The 20972-nt window shown below is 36.0% G+C and overlaps 1 protein-coding gene across 1 annotated transcript in view; it reads left to right on the forward strand.

The window, feature by feature from the left end:
- Positions 1-303: 303 nt before the first annotated feature.
- Positions 304-20972, forward strand: part of igf1rb (insulin-like growth factor 1b receptor) — a 174811-nt gene continuing 154142 nt past the window's right edge. Inside the window, exons 1-2 of the mRNA XM_056461066.1 lie at positions 304-1275; positions 11668-12198. Coding sequence (XP_056317041.1) covers positions 1194-1275; positions 11668-12198 — 613 coding nt within the window. The 5' untranslated portion in view covers positions 304-1193. The remainder of the gene's footprint in view (positions 1276-11667; positions 12199-20972) is intronic.

The following is a 20972-nucleotide window of genomic DNA, read 5'->3' on the forward strand; positions in this document are numbered from 1 at the left end:
GGACTCGAAACAGCGATCTTCCTGATATGAGGCAACAGTGCTAACCACTGAGCAACATGCCACAATAATTGTAATATTATAATAAATATTTCACTAACAAGCTGTCTGCGTAGGAAGATAAATGTATTGAGACACAACCAGCAGCAGCACTCCAGTGTTTTTCCCTCAATCCTGGCAGCCGCCAAAAAAAAAAAAAAACCCGATCCAGATCCTTTCCGGTTATGTGTAGTGATCCAGTCCGGCTTCCACCTCATACCTTTCTTCCAACGTAACGTTACCCTACTATGTGTGTGAGTGCAGGAGCGTGTGTGTATGCCGTGTGTGTGAGAGGGAGATCTAGCCTTGTTTACATCGTCAATTCAACAGAGAGAGACTACAGGATCTACTCCACATCCTTCACATCTCTTAAATGAACACGGAGCCGGTCCTTCAGACATCATCCTCGTGTGTCCTTCGCTTCCCGAAGGCAAAAAAATCCAGCTCCGAAATCTCAGACTGAAGATGGTGGGAGGCAGAGAGAGACCATTTTAAAGCCTGCACGGATAGTATTTTGGCATCTTTCTGAGTTTCTCCGCCGATTTGAGGCCTTGGTTGAAAAGTGTATGGTTGGTGAAGATCACACACCCTAGAACGGACTGTTTTGGTGAGCGGATATAAAGCGGGTTTCATTGGGATAACGTTACTGAGAGAGAAAAAACCTGCATGTGAGGAGACCGACAACGTGTTTTCCCAATTTTTCCTACGACATGGAGCGCGGAAATGCGGATTATCAAGGCGTTTTGTGTTTGTTTGGGTTGTATTCACATGTATTGACGAGGAGAAGCTGCCAGGAATAACGTGAAACACGTTTAAGGAGCCCGAGAATCAGTGCGCGTGAATCCGCCTCATGGTGAGGGCAGAGCGGGCTGGGTGTGCTGGAGAACCGCGCTGCTGGGGTGTCTGGAGGGTCCCGTCATAAAAAATCAGCATGAAAAAAGGAAGAAATTGGATTTGTTTGAGTGTTTCCACTGCGTTTTGTGTACACCTCCTCAACTAAGCTGGAAAACCCCAACTTTGGTCATATTTCTGTGTTGAGAAGACTTCTGGAGTCAAGCATCATCTACTTTGAAGAATTGAGCTGTCTCCCCCTAATTTCTAATATTTTTATTACTTTTTTTCCTAAAGAAAGCAAGTGCTTGCCTTTTTGTACAGGAATGAGGTCTAGCAGACAGAGGCAATATTGGACCTTGTTTTGTGGTCTGGTGCTGGTCTTCTCCACACTCTGTCATGGAGAAAGTAAGTTATTTGAGCATATACATATGACATTCATGAGGCTTAGGTCATTAAATCAAAGTCCTTTACTGGTCTGAGAAAACCTTTACTTCCATTTTTGCTGATTTCTCATGTTTTCAGCTTTCATTTGTGATTTATGGTTCCAGTTCTCGACCAGCTGTTTTTAAACCTGTTATGTTTCTCTTAATTGCATGATTTTCTAATCCTTTAAGGGTTTTATACACTGAAAGAAATGGAAACACACATTTTGCACTACAGGATTATCTGTTTAGTGTTTTGACTATGCAAAGTCAAAAAACACAACAAACTCACGCTACCTATGCCATTTGAATTGTTGTTATTTGTTTAGTATGTATTTTACTACTGTACTTATATATAAACTGAACTCTATGTTGTCTAATTGTGTTTACCTGTAGGTACAGATCTAAATTTAGCAGAAGAGCGCAAGTCAAACATGAGTTATCACCACCATGTTAGCAACTTAAGATTTTGGACAGCCCTGTCTGTTTTAGGTTACAAATCAACAAGTTCTTTAGTGCACTAGAAGTAAACTGTAGTGTTGTTTATCTAAGTTTATCTATATGCCAGTAATTGACTCATATTTTGATACAAGGTGGAGGAAATCACAACTCGATGCATATTTATAGTCTTTATAACTCAATGCATATTTCAAGTTTTAATTTTTAATGCTTTGGTAATGTTTTGGTAACCTTCTCGATGCATATAATCTTTATAACTCAATGCATATTTCATGTTCTAATTTTTAACACTTTGATAGTGTTTTGGTAACTGTCTCAACCCATATTCATAGTCTTTATATCTCAATGCACATTTCAAGTTCTAATTTTTAAGCTTTGGTAATGTTTTGGTAACCTTCTCGATGCAATAATTATAATCTTTATAACTCAATGCATATTTAAAGTTATAATTTGTAACACTTTGGTAATGTCTTGGTAACCTTCTAAATGCATATTCATAGTTATTGTAACTCAATGCATATTTCAAGTTATATATTCATAGTCTTTATAACTTAATGTATAATCATAGCCTTTATAACTCAATGTTTCAAGTTCTAATTTTAATGCTTTGGTAATGTTTTGGTAACCTTCTCAGTGCATATTCATAATCTTTATAGCTCATGCATATGACCTTATGCATATTTTAAGTTCTAATTTTTATTGCTTTGATGGCGTTTTGGTAACTGTCTCGACCCATATTCATAGTCTTGATAACTCAATGCACATTTCAAGTTCTAATTTTTAAACTTTAATAATGTTTTGGTAACCTTCTCGATGCATATTCATAATCTTTATAACTCAGTTCATATTTAAAGTTATAATTTGTATCGCTTTGGTAAAGTTTTGGTAAACTTCTCGATGCATATTCATAGTCTTTATAACTCAATGCATATTTAAAGTTATATATTCATAGTTTTTATAACTCATTGCATAATCATAGCCTTTATAACTCAATGTTTCAAGTTCTAATTTTAATGCTCTGGTAATGTTTTGGTAACCTCGATGTATATTCATAGTCTTTATAGTTCAAAGTATATTTTAAGTTCTAATTTTTAACGCTTTGATAGTGTTTTGGTGACTGTCTTGACCCATATTCGTAGGTTTTGTATCTCAATGCACATTTCAAGTTCTAATTTCTAAGCTTTGGTAATGTTTTGGTAACCTCATTGCATATTCATTATCTTTATAGCTCAATGCACATTTTAAGTTCAAATTTTTAATGATTTGATAGTGTTTTGGTAACCTTCTTAACCCATATTCATAGTCTTTATAACTCAATGCATATTTCAAGGTCTAATATTTAAGCTTTGGTAATGTTTTGGTAACCTTCTCGATGCATATTCATAATCTACATAACTCAATGCATATTTAAAGTTATAATTGAAACACTTTGGTAATGTTTTGGTAACCTTCTCGATGCATATTCATAATCTTTATAACTCAATGCATATTTAAAGGTATAATTTGAAACACTTTGGTAATGTTTTGGTAACCTTCTCGATCCATATTCACATTTTTTAGAACTCAATACATTTTTTAAGTTCTTATTTTTAACACTTTGGTGATGTTTTAGTAACCTTCTTGTGGTCTCGAGAAATGGATTCCACACATGTCCACACATTTGCTGTGGTCTAAATACAACCTGCGCAGTCTCGCAACTGCTTACTGTAAATAGAGTACATAATAGATTAGATAAGTTGCCTATTTCTTTTTCTCCGGGACATTTTATGGATTAGCCTCAGATTAATATCGATATTCTTTGGTTATCAATCAACAGATCGTATTGTTGTTATGTGGTTACAATTAGCAAGATCACTATCAGGTCTCTATTTGCTTAGTAGGATACGTTGGATGCTGTGATGTGGTTGCCAGTAAACAAAAGTGATTTTGGAAGACAGCACATGACGGTATAACGCTGACGTGCTTGTATGGGGGATGTTTGTTTATTTGTAACTGTATGTCTCATGTTGTTGATGCCATTTTGGGTGTGCATGGTTTCTTTGAAGCATTAGCCACTGCATGCGAACATGCTGGAAGTCATTTGTAATATGAGTTTTTATCCCATGTGTGCAATGCAAATTCATTTTAATCAAATTTGTCTCATTTATGCATGTCTGTCACATGCATGAGAGAAAAAAAGCAATAATTATTCAGTCTTTCTGAATTCAATAACTCAGGAAGTTTGCATAAAAATGAAAAACAGCTTCAAGTTTGACCACCGCAAAATTTCCATGTTTCCAAGTAAACTGCAAATAAGACCCCTTGATTCATTCGATTCATCAAGAGAGAGGGGGTGAAAAAAAAAATCAGGGCTTTTAAAATAGAACATGTAAAAACAGCCGCTCTAGCAAAACAGACCCGGTTCTGTTGATTGGAAGAGTGAGGAGTTTGTGAAGTCTGTGTAATTGGGTTTTACTGTTAACCCCAGTGGTTGCAGGGCAGTGAGGTAGTGAGGCAGACGAGGTTCTCGGTGGAAATCCTAAGTATAACCTGTCTGTGTTGGCACTGAATGGTTAAAGAGTCCCAGTGGGGCATGAATGTGGCTCAGCTTAACTGGATAAATTATCTTGACATCAACTCATTGACTTATTTGTTAATTTGCCTTGTTTTTAGTTGATTTAACTTAGTTTGTTGAGTTTTAGCTCACATCTGCTAGTTAGTTTGAGATTGTTATTTTAACAGATGGAATGAAATGCTTTGTTTATGCTAGATGTTAATGCTGTTTTGGTTCTAAAATGTTTTACTCGATGTCATAAAAGAACTTGCTTTTGTTAGTTAATATGACGTGTAACCTTTGTGTTATGGGACAAAAATGTGAAACTGATTGAAGAAAATCTTTGAATTGATTTAATCAGCGCTCCGCTATGCATATTATTTGAAGTATTCTAACCTTCATGCTGACAAATTGGCTAAACCTAGTGGTTTGAAGGATAGTTGCAAGGTATAAAGGGATGCACCGAATATTTGGCTGCTGAAAATGATCAGCTGAAAATAGCATTTTTGATTTTTGCCGTTATTTTTAGATGGAATGGAATGCTTTAGAGCTAATACTATATTTATGCTTTTTTTGGTTCTCCAAATTGTGATTTGATGTCATAAAGAAATTTTTGTTAGTTAATATAGTTGTAAACTTTGTGTTATGAGACAAAAAATATAAAATTGATTTAGACAGACCCCGCTATCATATGAATAGTATATTTTTGAGTGAAGCAGCTTTCACATCTGACACAAAAAAAGCAATGCGTTATGAAAAGCATTCATTTCAGTGCTCTCAAATAACATGTTGACAAGATGTTTTTATTCCTTTATTAAGATAGTATTTATTCCTACTACAATAACAAAAAAAAATAACTGTACAATAATGACTCTCATTCACTGTCAGTAAAATATGGTTATATATATATATTTTTTTTAAGTCAGTATAATCCAGGTTATTGAGTTCAATTTAAAAAGTCTTACAAAATTATCATATTTAATAAAATATAATGACCAATTTTTGGTTTCCGTTTTCAGCCAAGTGCGTTCAGAATTTTTGGTTTCGACCCAAAATTTTCATTTTGGTGCATCCCTAGTTTTTAGACTGCACTGTATTTAGGCATGTCACAATGTCTGTTTTTTGTGGTACAATATATAGCAACACAATTTATTGCGATTAAACTATATTATTGTAATTTTAGAAAAATTTTGACACTATAGTACAATCATAATGCAAGTACACTCTTCCAAAGAACACATGATATTTTATTCTTAAAAAGATTTCATAATTATAGTAATTATAACAATTATTTTATATTTTAACAATAATTAGGCATTAGAATCAGAATGTGAAAACGGATATCCTAAACAAATAAATAATAATAATAATAAAAAATGTTAACAAAAATTTCTAAGGCAAAAAGAACTGGTAACAGATCAATTTTCAGTCTCCAGGCACCCACATGAAAATATACTACAGTCATTTAAAGTAAATGCTATAGTGTTTTAACCATACTGACCCCTCCAAAAGAGATAAAGAGGCTGTACAATCAGCTAAAATGTGGTTAGAATTTTTTTTTTATGTATGGGCAATGTATATTGCATCGCCATAAGTTATTGAGGACATGTCCATGTGTGGTGCGATAAGTCCATATATTGATTATTGTGACAGACCTAACTGTAATCCTTAAATAATCATCAAATAACTCTTATTCTAGATGACTTTGAAGATTTCTTTTAAATGCTTTATCTGTATGGTTAAACATTTTTTACACTGAATGACATAATAATTATGAACTAAATGTAATATTGTCATTATTAGAAATAAATAAACGACACATTCTTAGTTACCAGAACCCCTCAAGATGCTTGCACCATTAGCTTTTAGAATTTAAATAAATAAAGCAAATCTATCAAAGTACTTTAATGTTCTGTGAGCAAGGATGTCTAGCTTTGCTTCTGTGTCCATATGAACATGCTCTGTCGCAATCTGTTTTGTTGTAAAATCTGAAGGGTTGGGATTTAGTGCTTGGGTTAAAGTGTTTTTTTTTTCGTTCCCTGCTTCATTTCTAAACAATGACATCAGTTTATGACCTCATTTCCAAATGCCTCCACTCTGCTACCTACGAGAGTTCGCAATGGCTGGCTGGAATTGGGTTATCAAATGTAAACATGAGATTTGGAGAGCCATCAAAGCAATAAAGATAGCGCTGTTTACTCAGCAGTGTGAAAATGTTAGAGTCTGCAGACAGGCCGGGTGCTGTCTGTCTTCCAGAGCTGTAAAAGATGCTTGTTTTTTGCCTTGGTTAATTCTAGTTTCTAGCTTAATAGATATGATGCACCAATGCATACTTGTTAGAATCGGAATTTAAGGATGGCTATTAAAGAAAAGAGTACCTTTAAGACAAGTGGAAGGAACAAGAGATTGAAAAGGTTATAAACTCTAAGGTAATGTTATCTTATAAAGTTTCATTTAAGCTGCATAATTCGAAAGCTCTATTATTTTCTTATTGCATTTTCCAGGATAAATTTTTTTAGCTCAGCCTAAGTGTTTTAAGATTTTTTTTTGTAATTAGCCTGTGGGCAAATCATGCCATTGAATATAAACAGCTTAATGGGTGGTAGTGAAAGCAGAGATGGCCATGTCAAGATACCTGTCATAAAAACACAAGAATCTGTCTTATAAAGGCTCCCTCGTGGCTCACGGCACTGTCACTGGCAGAAGAAAAATTGCTGTTGGTTCACATTTTGCACGTCTCATTGGGTTGACAGTCTAGCATTGTACATTTGGTGTTTTATTTTTGCATTGGTTCAATGTTATCGAGCATCTGCTAAATTATCAGTTACTCACATTAATGTAATTCGAACCTTTTTTTTTTGTGTGTGTGTAACACAAAATAAGGAGTCATGCCTCTAATGGGACAAACACAATTTGCTCTGCAAATTAGGGTTGGGTGATGTCGACCAATTTGGCATCGTACGATATCTAATGTAAAACATCGCAATGGATGATGGCATCGTTGTCATAGGCAGCGGTCAATTAATTATTTATGAATAATAAATGAATTCATAACAAATTAATTATTTGTAGCTTACCCTTTCAACTACCTGACCGTCGACAAACTTGGTTTGTAAAAAAGGTGCACAACCAACAGGAACCAACCAACAGTATCTGAGGTTTTCACTAAAATTACTGAGTATAAGCGTGAAAGCTATAGATTGAAGCAGTGTACTGAAGCTGTGACGCGTTACCTGATAGATTCAAAAGAGAAGAGTCGTTAGAGACCAGATGAATTAAATATCACGTTTAACAACTAATAGTGAGATGCGATCCAGCAGTACATCCTTGATAAACTGTCCGATGTGCACTGCTCTCTGGGGTTTTGTGCTCAAAGCACCTGCTGACCGCATGGTAGTGCGCGTTTTTAGCGGTATACTGCGGGCGGAAGGTTGTTCAGAAATGCTAGATGAAACGCCTGTGTGGACGTCGATAATTTTTGTTCTAAAATGCCATTTTAAAACTAAGACGTATTAGTGTAAACAGGGCCTAAGTGTGTATTTTTTGCGAGCGGGTTTGCGACGGGGGGCGGGGCTGAGGATCGCGATGCCGGCTCAACATTATGATGTCTATCGGCCATTGGCGATGGATTATAGCATCATCTATTGACCCAACCCTACTGCAGATATGACACAGAAAAGCTTCTGACATGGCATTAAAGCCCAAAGTAATCTACACCCTAGGCCTGGTCCATATGGCAAAAATGTAATCTCGATAATTATTTTCCATATTGAACAATAACAATATATATTTTGTTAAGCCACAAAAATTAGAAGTTAAATAGCGTAACATTTTCGGCCGATACATTTTCGGTGGCCAAAAATTCGGTACATCTATTATACACAATATTAACACACTTTTAGATTCCTAGTATTGCAAATTTCTGCCGTGTGATTGGCTCTTAGATCAATATAGAGAAAAAAGTCCAGAGCTTATCATTTTATTGATATAATTATTTTTTTGCGATTTGATATAATATAGATTACTGGCCCAGCCCTACTACACCCTGATTTGTCTCTGTATTTTTTGATATTAATATTGAAATAGAAGCTGCTGCTTATTATTTTACAAATCTTTATGTGGGTTGTGTTTATGTGCGACAATCTGTCATGTTGCTAGGTTGAATCACTCAAAAGTGTGGACTGATGTAACAAAGCTAAGTGACACCAGTGTAAATGCAACATATGCAGCAATGTAATAGTAAACAAAGGTGGCAACATTAGTTCTAAAATAAAACATTGAGTACGTTTACATGGACAATAATCCAATTTTAGTGTGATTAAGACAATACTCTTATGATTGAGAGTCTACCATGTAAACAGCGATTTTTGATTCATTTAATCTGATGAAGGTCATAATCGAACTGAACAGAAATCAGATTAGGATGTGGAGTATGCTGATTTTAGTCGCATTATTGAAGTGCAGTACAAACAAGTCAACACCGCAAATAAACTACTACCATTCTGTAAGATTGGCGTGTGGTATCAAATTCCATTAAAACAACACTCTTCCAGCAGTTCATACTCCCATCCAATGTTTGTCATGGGGGCATGCATGATATGTTCCTGAATGAAAGTGGAAGTGCCAAACTGCAGTTAAAGTCGACATATTAAAAAATAAAACACCTGAAATTACATAAAACTCCAGAGGAAACGTGGATAACGCAATGATTTTAATCGACTATGTGCTTTAACATGTCAAATGAGAGCATGAAAGGAATATTCAAAAAGCAGCTCATGTAAACACCTTAATCATATTATTGTTTTAATTAGATAAAATAATTTGTTTATTGATGTCCAAGTAAACGTAGTCCTTTACTAACAAAACATGCCATCCAACTCACAGACCGTTGCTTCGCATTTAGGTATTTATATCTTCATATTTTATTCACCTACTTCTGTTTGCTTACAGGTATTTGTAAACCGATGTAAACCTACCATGTAAACTTTTTATTTTCACATCCTTTTTTGGCTAAAATAATTGAAAATAATATCAGTAACGGTAATAGACTGTATCAGTAAGCGTTATCGGAATCATTATCGGAAAATATCAAAACGATACCCATTACTATTTGTCACAATCTCTCGTTGTAGGCATCAATTGTCGCTAAAGCTTGTACACGGTTTATGGTTTGTTCCACGATGCACTTCAAACCTTATTTATCACCCTCCAAGGGGCATTTCAGGATAAAAACAGTCCATATTGAAAAAAAACTACCAAAAACTACCATATTGAAGTTTTGTTCCAAACCCAAATGCTCAAAACTGGCCACGTCAAATAGCCCTCGAAAGGGAACAGCTGATACGACACTTCGGGCCCCCATGATGCTTTGTGCAAGGAAGTTGTTCGGTGTCAAACATCGCATTCCTTTTATAGGAGCTCATATTTATTCCCCAATACTTTGGAAGCCGTCACTCCAGAGGTTAAACCTTTCGAAGACATTAGGGTATAGGGATGAGACCTTCAGAACGTGCTGTCAATAATGCAGTTTTTTTAGCTACTTTGTGAATCACTAGCCGCATTACCACTGTCGGGCCAGTGCGAGCCAGGGCTTTTATCAGGTCGGGCCATGCTAATAGCCCAGGAGCATGAGCAGCATGAGCACGTCACGCAAACCTCGCCCCAGAATGTCCCCCAAATCAAACGTCACACAACCCGCCCAGTTCAATGAGAATCAGGCAATATAAAGCACACCATCGAATCATCATGAAACAATTAAAATGAAGAGAACCGAAACAAACAAATGGCACGATACTGTACTGCATTAAATTATATGTCTATACGCACAGGCTTTTGTATTTTCATTCATTATATTAAATTTTACCACGCCAAATAAAAACATAAATATTTGTTTGAGGACATCGAACACATCACTGTACGTGCAGTTTTTGCTGATCCGTTTGTAAAGAAGTGCAGGACTGGATGACAAAAAAGAAGTAGTAGTTTCTGATGGCTTCACTCACCCAATAATGCTCCGTTTGCAAGATTTGATTAATATCATCATATCCAAATACTTTATAAATAATATTTCAAAACTCCTCCGTTGTTTTTTGTTTTTAGAAAATATCTACAATCTTTTTTCGGATAGGCCTTTGTAAAATAAAAGTTTAAAATGGCTTGAAACGGTTTAATTTATCTGTATTGTATACCTAAATTGTTCTAGCCTTTGTTTTATATAGTTTTTTTGTTTAAGGTTTTTATTATATCCGATATTTATTTTTTTAGTTATATCCAACATAACTTTAAATGATTTCAATATAGCTTAGGCTATTTTATCTAGGTATAACACTATTGTGTTGAGACAAAAGTGGACACGTAATTTGTAAAGTTTTATGCCTTTCTGTTGTATTTCTATTTTGTATTATCTGCAATATAAAGAAAGAAAGAAACCCAGCAGCTCGTGACTGCAACAGAGCTGTGAAGTGAGCGCTTATTCACTGGGTCTCTCTCTCTCTCACACACACACACGCATGCATTTAAATGCGCACGTTTCATGCACAAACACACCTTTTAAACTCAACATATATTTTATGCAACACCCTTACATTCATAAGGGCGATCTTAAGCAAAAAAAAGAGCCCTAGGCTATAAAGCGTTTTATCTTAAACTGACCAGCTATACGTTTTTCTTTCCCTTATTTATTTATTTTATTGGCGCATGCACTCGTGTGCTGCCACCTTGTGGATGAACTAATTATTACACAAAAATTTAACGTACAAATTACATTTACGCACAAAGAGTGCATGGTTACAAGCGTATATGAAATTCACATTGCAAGTAAAAGGTGAATTATACTATAGGCTTTAGCTGTTTTAACACACGACTGTTTAATGCTCAGAGGTGACTTGAATGCATTTACGTAGAAATTGCAACTTTATTCAACACTTTCATACTATTTGCGTCTGAGTAGGCATAATTTAGTCTGTCCTTTATTTAGTCATTGGATCTTTACACGCTGAAGACAGTTGCAGAGAGTTTTGTGTTCCAGTGAAGAATGAAAGCAATACAGATTTGGAACAACATATTTTTGGATGAATCAACATTTTTAAGGCAGAAGTACAGCTGATTTTAATGCGCATGTAAGAAAGTCCCTACAGATTTACTTCCCATGCGCATTAAATTAAATATTGCGTCTACAATGACTAAGATCCACAACAGAATAGAATCCCCTGTGGTTTATTTTAGTCTGCAAATTGTGCAACATTTCCATGTATCATTATACTATTAATTCAAATATTAAAGGTTAATCCATCACTACGATTCTCTCAAAAGCATTGCTACATTAGGGAGTTGAATATTACACATATTGTCATCTGATGATTTGTTTTGTTGTTCTTGTTTCAGTCTGCGGTCCAGGCATTGATATTGGCAACGACATTGGTAATTTCAAGCGGCTGGAGAACTGTACCGTGATTGAGGGATACCTGCAGATCCTCCTCATCGGCGATAAAAACAGTAACAATCAGGAGGTCTTCCGCACCCTCAGCTTCCCCAAACTGACCATGATTACGGATTACCTTCTCCTCTTCCGTGTCTCGGGACTGGAAAGCCTCAGCACCCTCTTTCCAAACCTGGCCGTGATCCGTGGCCGCAACTTGTTCTACAACTACGCCCTGGTCATATTTGAGTTGACCAGCCTGAAGGACATCGGCCTCTACAACCTGCGGAATATCACACGGGGTGCAATACGGATCGAGAAGAATCCTGAGCTCTGCTACTTGGATTCGGTGGACTGGTCTCTCATTTTGGATGCTGAATTGAACAATTTCATTGATGGAAATAAGCAGTCCAAGGAGTGCGGAGATGTTTGTCCCGGAATCATGGAGGACAACTCTCAGTGCACGAGATGCTGGACCTCCAACCATTGCCAAAAAGGTCAGTTAATGGGTGTCTTCTAATATTTTAGAGTTGCTGGGATATTTTCCTTTCGGTGCATACCTAGTTGTATACAATCACAATTGGCTTTCTGTGTGGGGCACTGGTGATATGGAATGGATATATATATATATGTATATATATATATATATATTATAGGTGGGCATAGATAAATTTTTTAATCTACATTAATCTAGATTAATTTAGAAATTAATCTAGATTAAAATGGCTCTTTGAATTCTGCTGAAGGCATTCAGAATATTTGTGCTACCCAAATAATTAGTCTTTGAGAACGGGTTTCTTGAGCCAGGTGGTGCATTAGACCAGGGGCTCATCTCCTATTTCCAAAATGCATCCCAAACTGCTTGAGAAACTGTTCTACTATGATAATTGGTGATGAAAACAAATTATGTTGAATAAGATGTACTTGTGTTTACTAACTGTTTATTCAGTTAAACATGAATTTTGAACTGTAGGCCTCCAAACAGCCATTTTATACTTGCTTTTGATGTACGTACATACAGAAAATGCCGCTTCTCAATGCCAAGTTCACAGAGCCCTGACGGTGTGTCAAACATTGAGCATGTTTACATGGGCAACAATACTTTAATATGATTTTAATATGATTAAAACAATATTCTGATTAAGAGATTAAGAGAATACCATGTAAACAGAGATTTTTGATTACCTTAATGCCTTAATTACCTTAATGCGACTAAAGTCATAACTGAACTAAACAGAAATGGAATTAAGACATGTGGAGTATGCAGATATTAGTGGCATTACTGAAGTAAACACTGCAATCAAACTATTATCGTCATGTAGGACTTTTCGCCATATTTTCCGACAAGATCCACACATGTGGCTGTCAGTAAAGGACCGCACACACACACACACACACACACACACACACACACAAACACACCGTGAAATGTGGAAGTTTTTTTATGTGGAAGGCACCATGCAATGCATTCCTCTACCTGTTTTGTTTTAATGAACTTAAAACCAAGCATCAGCCAAAGCTTTTCTCAAGTTGTTATCAGTTAAGTAAAACACGGTTATCCAGCATTCATTCCCTACCATTAAGTTTCATGTTGGCTGGTTCATGTATGACAGGGAAGAAGAAAGTGCAAGTTTGCTGCAGGGTGTGTTTTGTGTATGAGCTTTTCTTTTCCTTTTGGCTCATGTTCACAATGAAAAAATGGAGTTTGGTCTTTGCGGGGGGCTTCACTTGCGCTTGGGCTTTGAAGATAATGTTCTGGTCCACAACAAAGTTGTGTTCGACTCCGGAAGAATCCTTGGAATGTGGAAATTTCCGACAATAGTAGTGTGCCGGATAAAACAAGCGAAATCGTTGGAGAGATTTTTTCACGAGGTGAAAGAAAGATGTGAAATACGTATATTTGGAGAGGTCTGGTTGTAGTTTTCCACTATTGTGGTCTTTTTGGACAGAAGGATGCTGCAGTGGCAGACAAAGCGCCTCTCTCTGAAGGCTAAATACTTCAGCAGTTCCTCCCTCTTTCCATATAATTACCTTGTTTTCCTTTAACACAGATGTTTCTTCAAGGGCTGGTAGTGGTTTCCAGTCAGTCTGCCTTTGCTTTTTTTTTCTCTTCCCAGCTCTTTAATTACCCAGTCAGGACTTGTTGTTCACCAGCCTTGTACTTTGCATTTCAGCTACATTTAGAGTATATAGAGCCTACTGCAAATGTCTGCACACAGGAAAGAGCCCACATCAGATAGACTACTTAACAGTTCAGCGTGAGTTGAAATGCAAATATTGTAGCGTTATCGTTATGTTCCTGTGAGTAGGTGCTGCTCAAAACTCTTTGTGGCAAGGTATTGCTATGAGCATGCTAAGGTGTTTGGAGTGATGTATTGCTAAATGGTTACTAGGGTGTTTACCTGTCAAGCAGTGTTAAAGGAATAGTTCCCCCAAAAAAAGAAAGTTTACTCACTTTTTACTGACCCTGGTTCAAAATCTTTATGACGGCGATTCTCAATTTTTGTTTTAGAAACAGTTTCTATTCATGCGATGTCATGGCTGAACAACAGCATACAATACTAGGGGAGTAACAGATCACGGTTGATCTGTGATTCGTACAGATAACAAACCATGTTTCGTAACATACGTGACCCACGGATTAATAATTTTTTTTTAACTTGTAGATTGATCCTAAATTTTTAATGATCATAAATAGATCGGCTCTCAAATCATTCAAATAACATGTTTGAAAGCATTTAGGCTTTCTCGTAAAATATAATGATGATGGAAGAAGTTGTGGTAGGTTATTCGAGATGTGGTGGGTTTCTTAGGTTATTAAAGGTGTTTTCTGTCACTATTGTTTAGCCTGCGTTAATGCGTTCAGTGTAAGCTGCACGATTAATCATTATAAGGTCAGGATGTCAACACCCATGAAACATAAATTATTAATTCATTCATTCTGTAGAGCTACGCATCGTTGGATTTGCTCTTCAGTATTTGGACTCTCAGTAGTGATTTTTAAACCACACTGAACTGAGCTAACCTGAACTTAAACACTGAAAACTGAACTACACTGTTCCAATTTACTATGACCTTTTATGTGAAGCTGCTTTGACACAATCTACATTGTAAAAGCGTTATACAAATAAAGGTGAATTGAATTTAATTGAATTAAATGATGGTGATTTGCATATGCTTATTAATCCTTTGAATCGCTGCATTCAAATTCTGTGTTTGAAAAACGCAAAAATCAAGAAAGAGATTCAGTCTTTAGTCTTTTGAGTTAGTTATGAAGTTATAAACAGTCAAATAACAAAGAATCACTTGCAGTTCATAGTTTAGATATAACCACTGATGTTTATGATAAAGATTAAAATCACTGTTATATGTTCAAAAATAAAAGTTATAGGCAGCAATTACATTATTTAACCAAAAGGTGGCGACAACCAGGTATCAAAAAATACTCCACTGAATAATTCCTCAAAAATGATCCATCTAGCAATGAAACATGAAGTTTTATAAATGAATAACTGAATCCTTTATTGAAAATGAGACAAAAAATTAATTTGGGTTGTACAAACTACAATGTCAGATTTATACATTTAGTGTTATCAGCAACAGTAGTAACGGAATTTTTCACAGTACTGAATATTTTACATTTTATTTATATACAGCTGATTATTTCTTCTTTTTTAAAAATAAAACTAAAAGTGTCTTGCAGTACTGTTTTTGTATTAAAAGGTAAGCAAATAACATTTGTCGTCTCCTCGTTTTGGCTGATCTGAAAAATGGTCCGATCCGTGACTAATAACCATAATGTGATCCGAACCGTGAGATTTGTGATCCGTTACACCACTATACACTACTATGGCAATGATCACCTCAGGTGCTGATTACTCAGTCTTAAATGATACTACTATGAGTTTGAATACCATTTTATGTGACTTATTTTCATACTCGGTGGAAGCAGATAGTTTACCTCAGATGTTGAAAATAAAATAACTAGCAAACACATTGTTTGAAAATTAACATTAGAACTGTGATACAAACCAACAAATATCAGTCACTCAGCATATTTTTAATAATGTTAAAATAGATTTAATATGTATTAATTAGATTATAACCGTTAAATTTTGTTGAGTCTAAGTGCAGTGCTCTGTTCTGTTATAGTTTAGAGAACAAGTTTCAACAAGTTTATTTTTTGCTTTGTGGTAATTTTTTTTGTCCTTATTTGCGTTGATGAAAATAACACTGTTGCTCAGTGATCCGTTAATGTAGCATTCATCGGTATCATGGTTTAAAAGTTTTGGGTATTCAGGAATTTCATTCGATTTTTCACATGGAAGTTAAAAACGTACAGGTTTTGATCAACAAACATCTAAACTATTCCTTTAATTATTGGCATTTTATTGTAGCTTTTTGGCATAAATTTTATAAAATAGTCATCATTTGAAGTGGTTCAAAGCCTTTCATCAGAGTTGTCCTAAAACTATTAAACAATACCCATTCTTGCCTTGGAACAATTTTGAAAAAATAGTTTTGGATCCACTTTAAATGTTGACTTCTATATTTTGAAAATGAATATTTGTTGAGAGACTGAAGAAAAACAACATCCAGTAACAAGAAAACGAACACTATTAAAAGCTTCTCACGATCACGCGAAACTTAGCAGGAACTAGCAAACACAAACATGACCTTTTCCATACCTTGTTAGCTACAGTTTGATCATAACACTGACCCTGAAGCTGTAAATGTCACCCGTATTGGATGCTTATCTCAGTAACCGATGCGTCAGTGCAAGATGATGCCTTTTGATAGAGTTATTTTCCTTTACACCATAAGATTTGCATCTGGAAAAAATTATGCAATATTTTAAGATGTAATTAATTCATTTTCTGTGTTTGTAAAAAGGTTTGCTGTTGTCTGGCCAGTTTGTTTATTGAACAAGTTAGAAGTTAGATGCAATCTTATGGGCTCTTCGGTGAAAATAAACCATCCAGGCCAAAAAGGCAGCCCTGGAATGTGTCTTTTGCTTCCTTTGAAGATACAAAAAAAGGAGTTTTTGGCTGTCTGCTTTATTGTGATTTGCTTTGGGACATTGGTAGAAGAGAGTTGGACGTCTGCTGCGAGATTTGATGAAGTAGTGGGATTTCAGAGTGGTCTTTCACAGGTGACAGGTGAATGCTTTCTTTCATCTTTCTGCTGACCACCTTTGGGTGGAGACCAGGCAAAAATGTCACTGAAATGTCAAGCGCTTTAGCCGAATAGATTACAATGTCTCATGACTCAAAACTGGAGATTTCTTCCTTGCTCTGAATACCACAAGGTATTAGGCAGTTTTTAATTTGCTGCATTATTGCTTCTCACTTTTTTCTTTCTTTCTCTTTTCTTTTCTGCTAACAGTAATTCACAAGGTCTGCACTATCTGAGTTCATAAAGTGCAGACTGGACAGAGCAACACTGAAATCGGTTTGCTTATCAAATTGAATCATAATGTTTTCTTAATGTTTGTTTAAAATGTAAAACAAATACTTGAATACTCACTGCCATAATGCTCGAGAGTTGATATGGAGTTGCTAAGGTGTTGAGTCACTTAAGTTTAGCGCCGTTAGCTATGTTCCAAAAAATGATGTGCAAAACTGGAATATTGCATAACACAATCACAAATAAGGCACCTTCTTCATTTAATGATGCAAAGAAAATAAAATTGTCACTTCGTGATAAACTGGCGCCAAATTTCAAAATGAAAAATTGTATTTGTTATGGTAGTAGAAACCGCTGTGGCCTTTTTTCTTATATAATAAATGACTTGCACCTCAGAAGATGAAGATGAAGACGAAATGCAGTGAAGCCAGTAAGAACTGGCTTTTAGAGACGCAAGACTTCCCTTTGGGATTGCAGCCATTCAAGACAATTCTGGAGGTAATAATACCAATAAACTTTGATGACAGAGTTCACAAACGTGCCTTGTGTGAATAAATCACGCTATTCGCGCGCAAATAGATGCGTAAACATTTTGAGTTTACTCACTTTATTCGCGCATCAAATGAGCTGAGCCCAGTTTCATGACCTGTTGTCCGGTGTCAGCAGGAGGATTTCCCCTCAGGACATAACTGCCGGCGCTATGTCATAGGCTGAATTTATACTGCACTGTTCAAGTAACTCAATTACGATTTTTTTTCTCCCATGTGGCACAGATCGGATATGGCCCATGTATGTAAAAAGCAGGAACAAATCACATGGATTCTGATTTACTTAAATCAGATTCAGCCCTTGTTCTTATGTGGAAATTTATCCGATCTGTGTTCTCATGTCTGCAGTGTAAGCAGGTAGATCGGATTTTCACTCGTCAATGCGAGTCGCGCATCATGAAAAACCATAGTGAATGACGTAATGTCTGACGCTTTCATTTTAGAACAGACTTCAGCAGAGTCCCAAACCTTAAATCTCATACATGAGGGCTTTAACAGCTTTTATATTGTCATATAGCACAGGTATTTAAGCATTTTATTGAGAGCGAGAGAGCGCAATGTCCGCCACGTAACCAATATAAACTACTATAAAACTAGTGCATACATCACGTGCATAATCATGCAATGGACATGACATTAAGATCCCTATTGGTTTAAAAAGCCTATATATCAAAATAAGATGGCCAAATGAGAACCTTTCTGTCATAAACTATAGTAAAACAGCTTGTCAAAAGCTGCGAACAGATTGCATACAGGAATAAAGAAAAGAGCACTCTTTAATTATCAGCTGTTCGTTAGCGCCTGCTCTTTTTTTCCTGGTCATTGAGCCTTTGCCGTGTGCTGTGTAAATGCAGACTATCGGATAAGAGTCACTTTTAAAAGATGATGCAAGCAGGTCATCAAAACAATCGGATAAAGTGACAAAATCGGAATGGACCATCAAGATCTGCAGTGTAAATGCAGCCATAATCATGCCCCTACAAAAGCAAACTCCTGATTGGTTAAAGCAGTGCGAGTGTTTGCTAAAGTTCAGATTTTCCAACTCAAGCGAATCATGTGTCAAATGCACTGATTGCTCAATTTGCGCTGCTTCATTTGTGCGAATCACATTTACTTAACGTGTAAGTCACTCACGCTCGACGCTTCATCCGTGTCTAGTGTGAACGCACCAAAAGGCATTTTAACATGACCAAAACATTTCTGATGTAATGTGGTCAGTCTGTTGGTCCCCAGTTCCAATTGGCTATATGCACCTGTTAAAACCAAATCACAGCTTATTTGATAAACATGCTGGAATTTAAGCCCGATTCACATAATCCTAAACGATTGTAGAGTGTCAGACTGCAAGAACATGGTTCCCATGTCACACTGTAAGATCTCACCTGTCATAATGTAAGACTGAACCACAATGGACCCTTTTTACACGACTGTTATAATGCAATTAACGATCAGCATAATCTTAATCTAAATCTTAATATTTTGATTTTTAAAAAAGTATGATCATTTATATGCATTTATGTGTGTAGTATATCATCTTTGGGTCAAACTACAAAAATGAATTACTGATTATGCGAGATAGTTTTAATGCAGCTAGGCATAGGACGATAACCGTTTTCAAGGTATACCACGGTTTGGAAAAGTCAAGGTTTTAAAACCGCCCAAATTTTCTGGAAAACCGTTTCCAAGGTATGTGTTTGTTTTTTATTTACTTTTTTGTTTGTTTTTTTACGACGACAACAGTATCTCTAGAAGAAAAAATATGCAAAGATGCTGTGTTAAATTGTAAAGAAATCTGTGTTTTTGAAACTAATGAAGACAGCTGAAGTCAATGATTCATTTGAATGATTTAGCCTGACATGTTTACGGTTCCAAAATATCATAAATGTTTCTCAAAATAAAATATACTGTTGTCAAAGGGGAAAAAGTTTTAGTTTTTTACCCAGACATTCCAGAAGAATATATTTTAGAGCAGTAATCACAATACCGTGATACTGTGAAACCATGATATTTTTATCTAAGGTTATGATACCATCAGAATTTTATACCGGCCCATGCCTAAATGCAGCGTTTTTGGAGCAGGACAGTAAAGGGGCAGGACAGGAAATTTGACATTATTCTCTCCTCTGGCTGCCGTCATCAGTCTCACACTTTTTTCATTTTTCGCAAAGTCGTGGTAACACCATTGTGGCGTTTTTCTTTTATTATTTCAGCAAATAGGATTGTAAAAAAAAAAAAATTGTTGTACTCTCCCATTCACTGCGCTCTAAGTTTACTCAACTATGACTTGCACTACTGAGAAACCCAGAAATGTCAAAAGGGTTTCTGAAATCGCGCTAAACATGGAAGAAATCTCACGCAGAGTTTGACATCATCCCTCCATGACACTTTCACTATCCCGTGTTCTCAAATGATTTCTCACAGCATGCATATAAAATCTGTAGTGGCAATTTTGCACACAGCGTGCCTCAATGAAACTTTTTATTTACATTCCTTAACGGTGGTTTGAAGTTGTCACGTGAATTGCAGCAGCAGATTTGGCTCTATTTTGGGATCTATTACCTATTGGTTCTTGGTTTGCCGCTCGTCACAGCTGTTGTCACACTGCAAGAAAGTATCCGAAATTTTCTGACTCTGCCAATACTTAATTGGCGGGAAAATCTGATCGCAACGGCCAATAAGAGACTGTCGGTGAACATGTCAAACCAACGATCACAGATTTTAGCCTAGAATTTTAGAAATATTTTAGGATTTTGTCTCAGAAGACCAAATGATGGCTGAAATCCCACAGGATTTATTCGGTAAATGTCATTCAATTGTAGCTTATGCACATTTTTTGTTATCGGATAAAAAATCCTACTAAATTTAATCATTAATTTTTCTTCGGCTTAGTCCCTGTGTTCATCAGGGGGTTGCTACAGTGGAATGGACCGCTAATTTATCCAGCATATATGTTTTACACAGTGGATGCCCTTCCAGCTGCAACCCAGTACTGGGAAACATACATACACACTCATTCACACACATACACTACGGTCAATTTAGCTTATTTAATTCACATATAGTGCATGCCTTTGGGGGAAACTGGAGCACCCGGAGGAAACCCACAAAACCAGATTATTTCTCGACTATTAGAAACTCTCTGGATCAAAAATGAAAATGCAAATATATTTGATTGTTTACTCTAGATAAGGAGAGCTAGAAGTGCCAGTTGAGTGACGAGTTCAGTTGAAGAAAGCCCTACAGACTTGAGAAATCAGTTTTGCATTTTTCAAAATTCTGTTTAATACAAATTAATGGATTAAAAATAAAATAGTACA

The sequence above is a fragment of the Danio aesculapii genome, chromosome 7 (genome assembly GCF_903798145.1).
Source record: "Danio aesculapii chromosome 7, fDanAes4.1, whole genome shotgun sequence".
In the NCBI taxonomy this organism is placed as follows: Eukaryota; Metazoa; Chordata; class Actinopteri; order Cypriniformes; family Danionidae; genus Danio; species Danio aesculapii.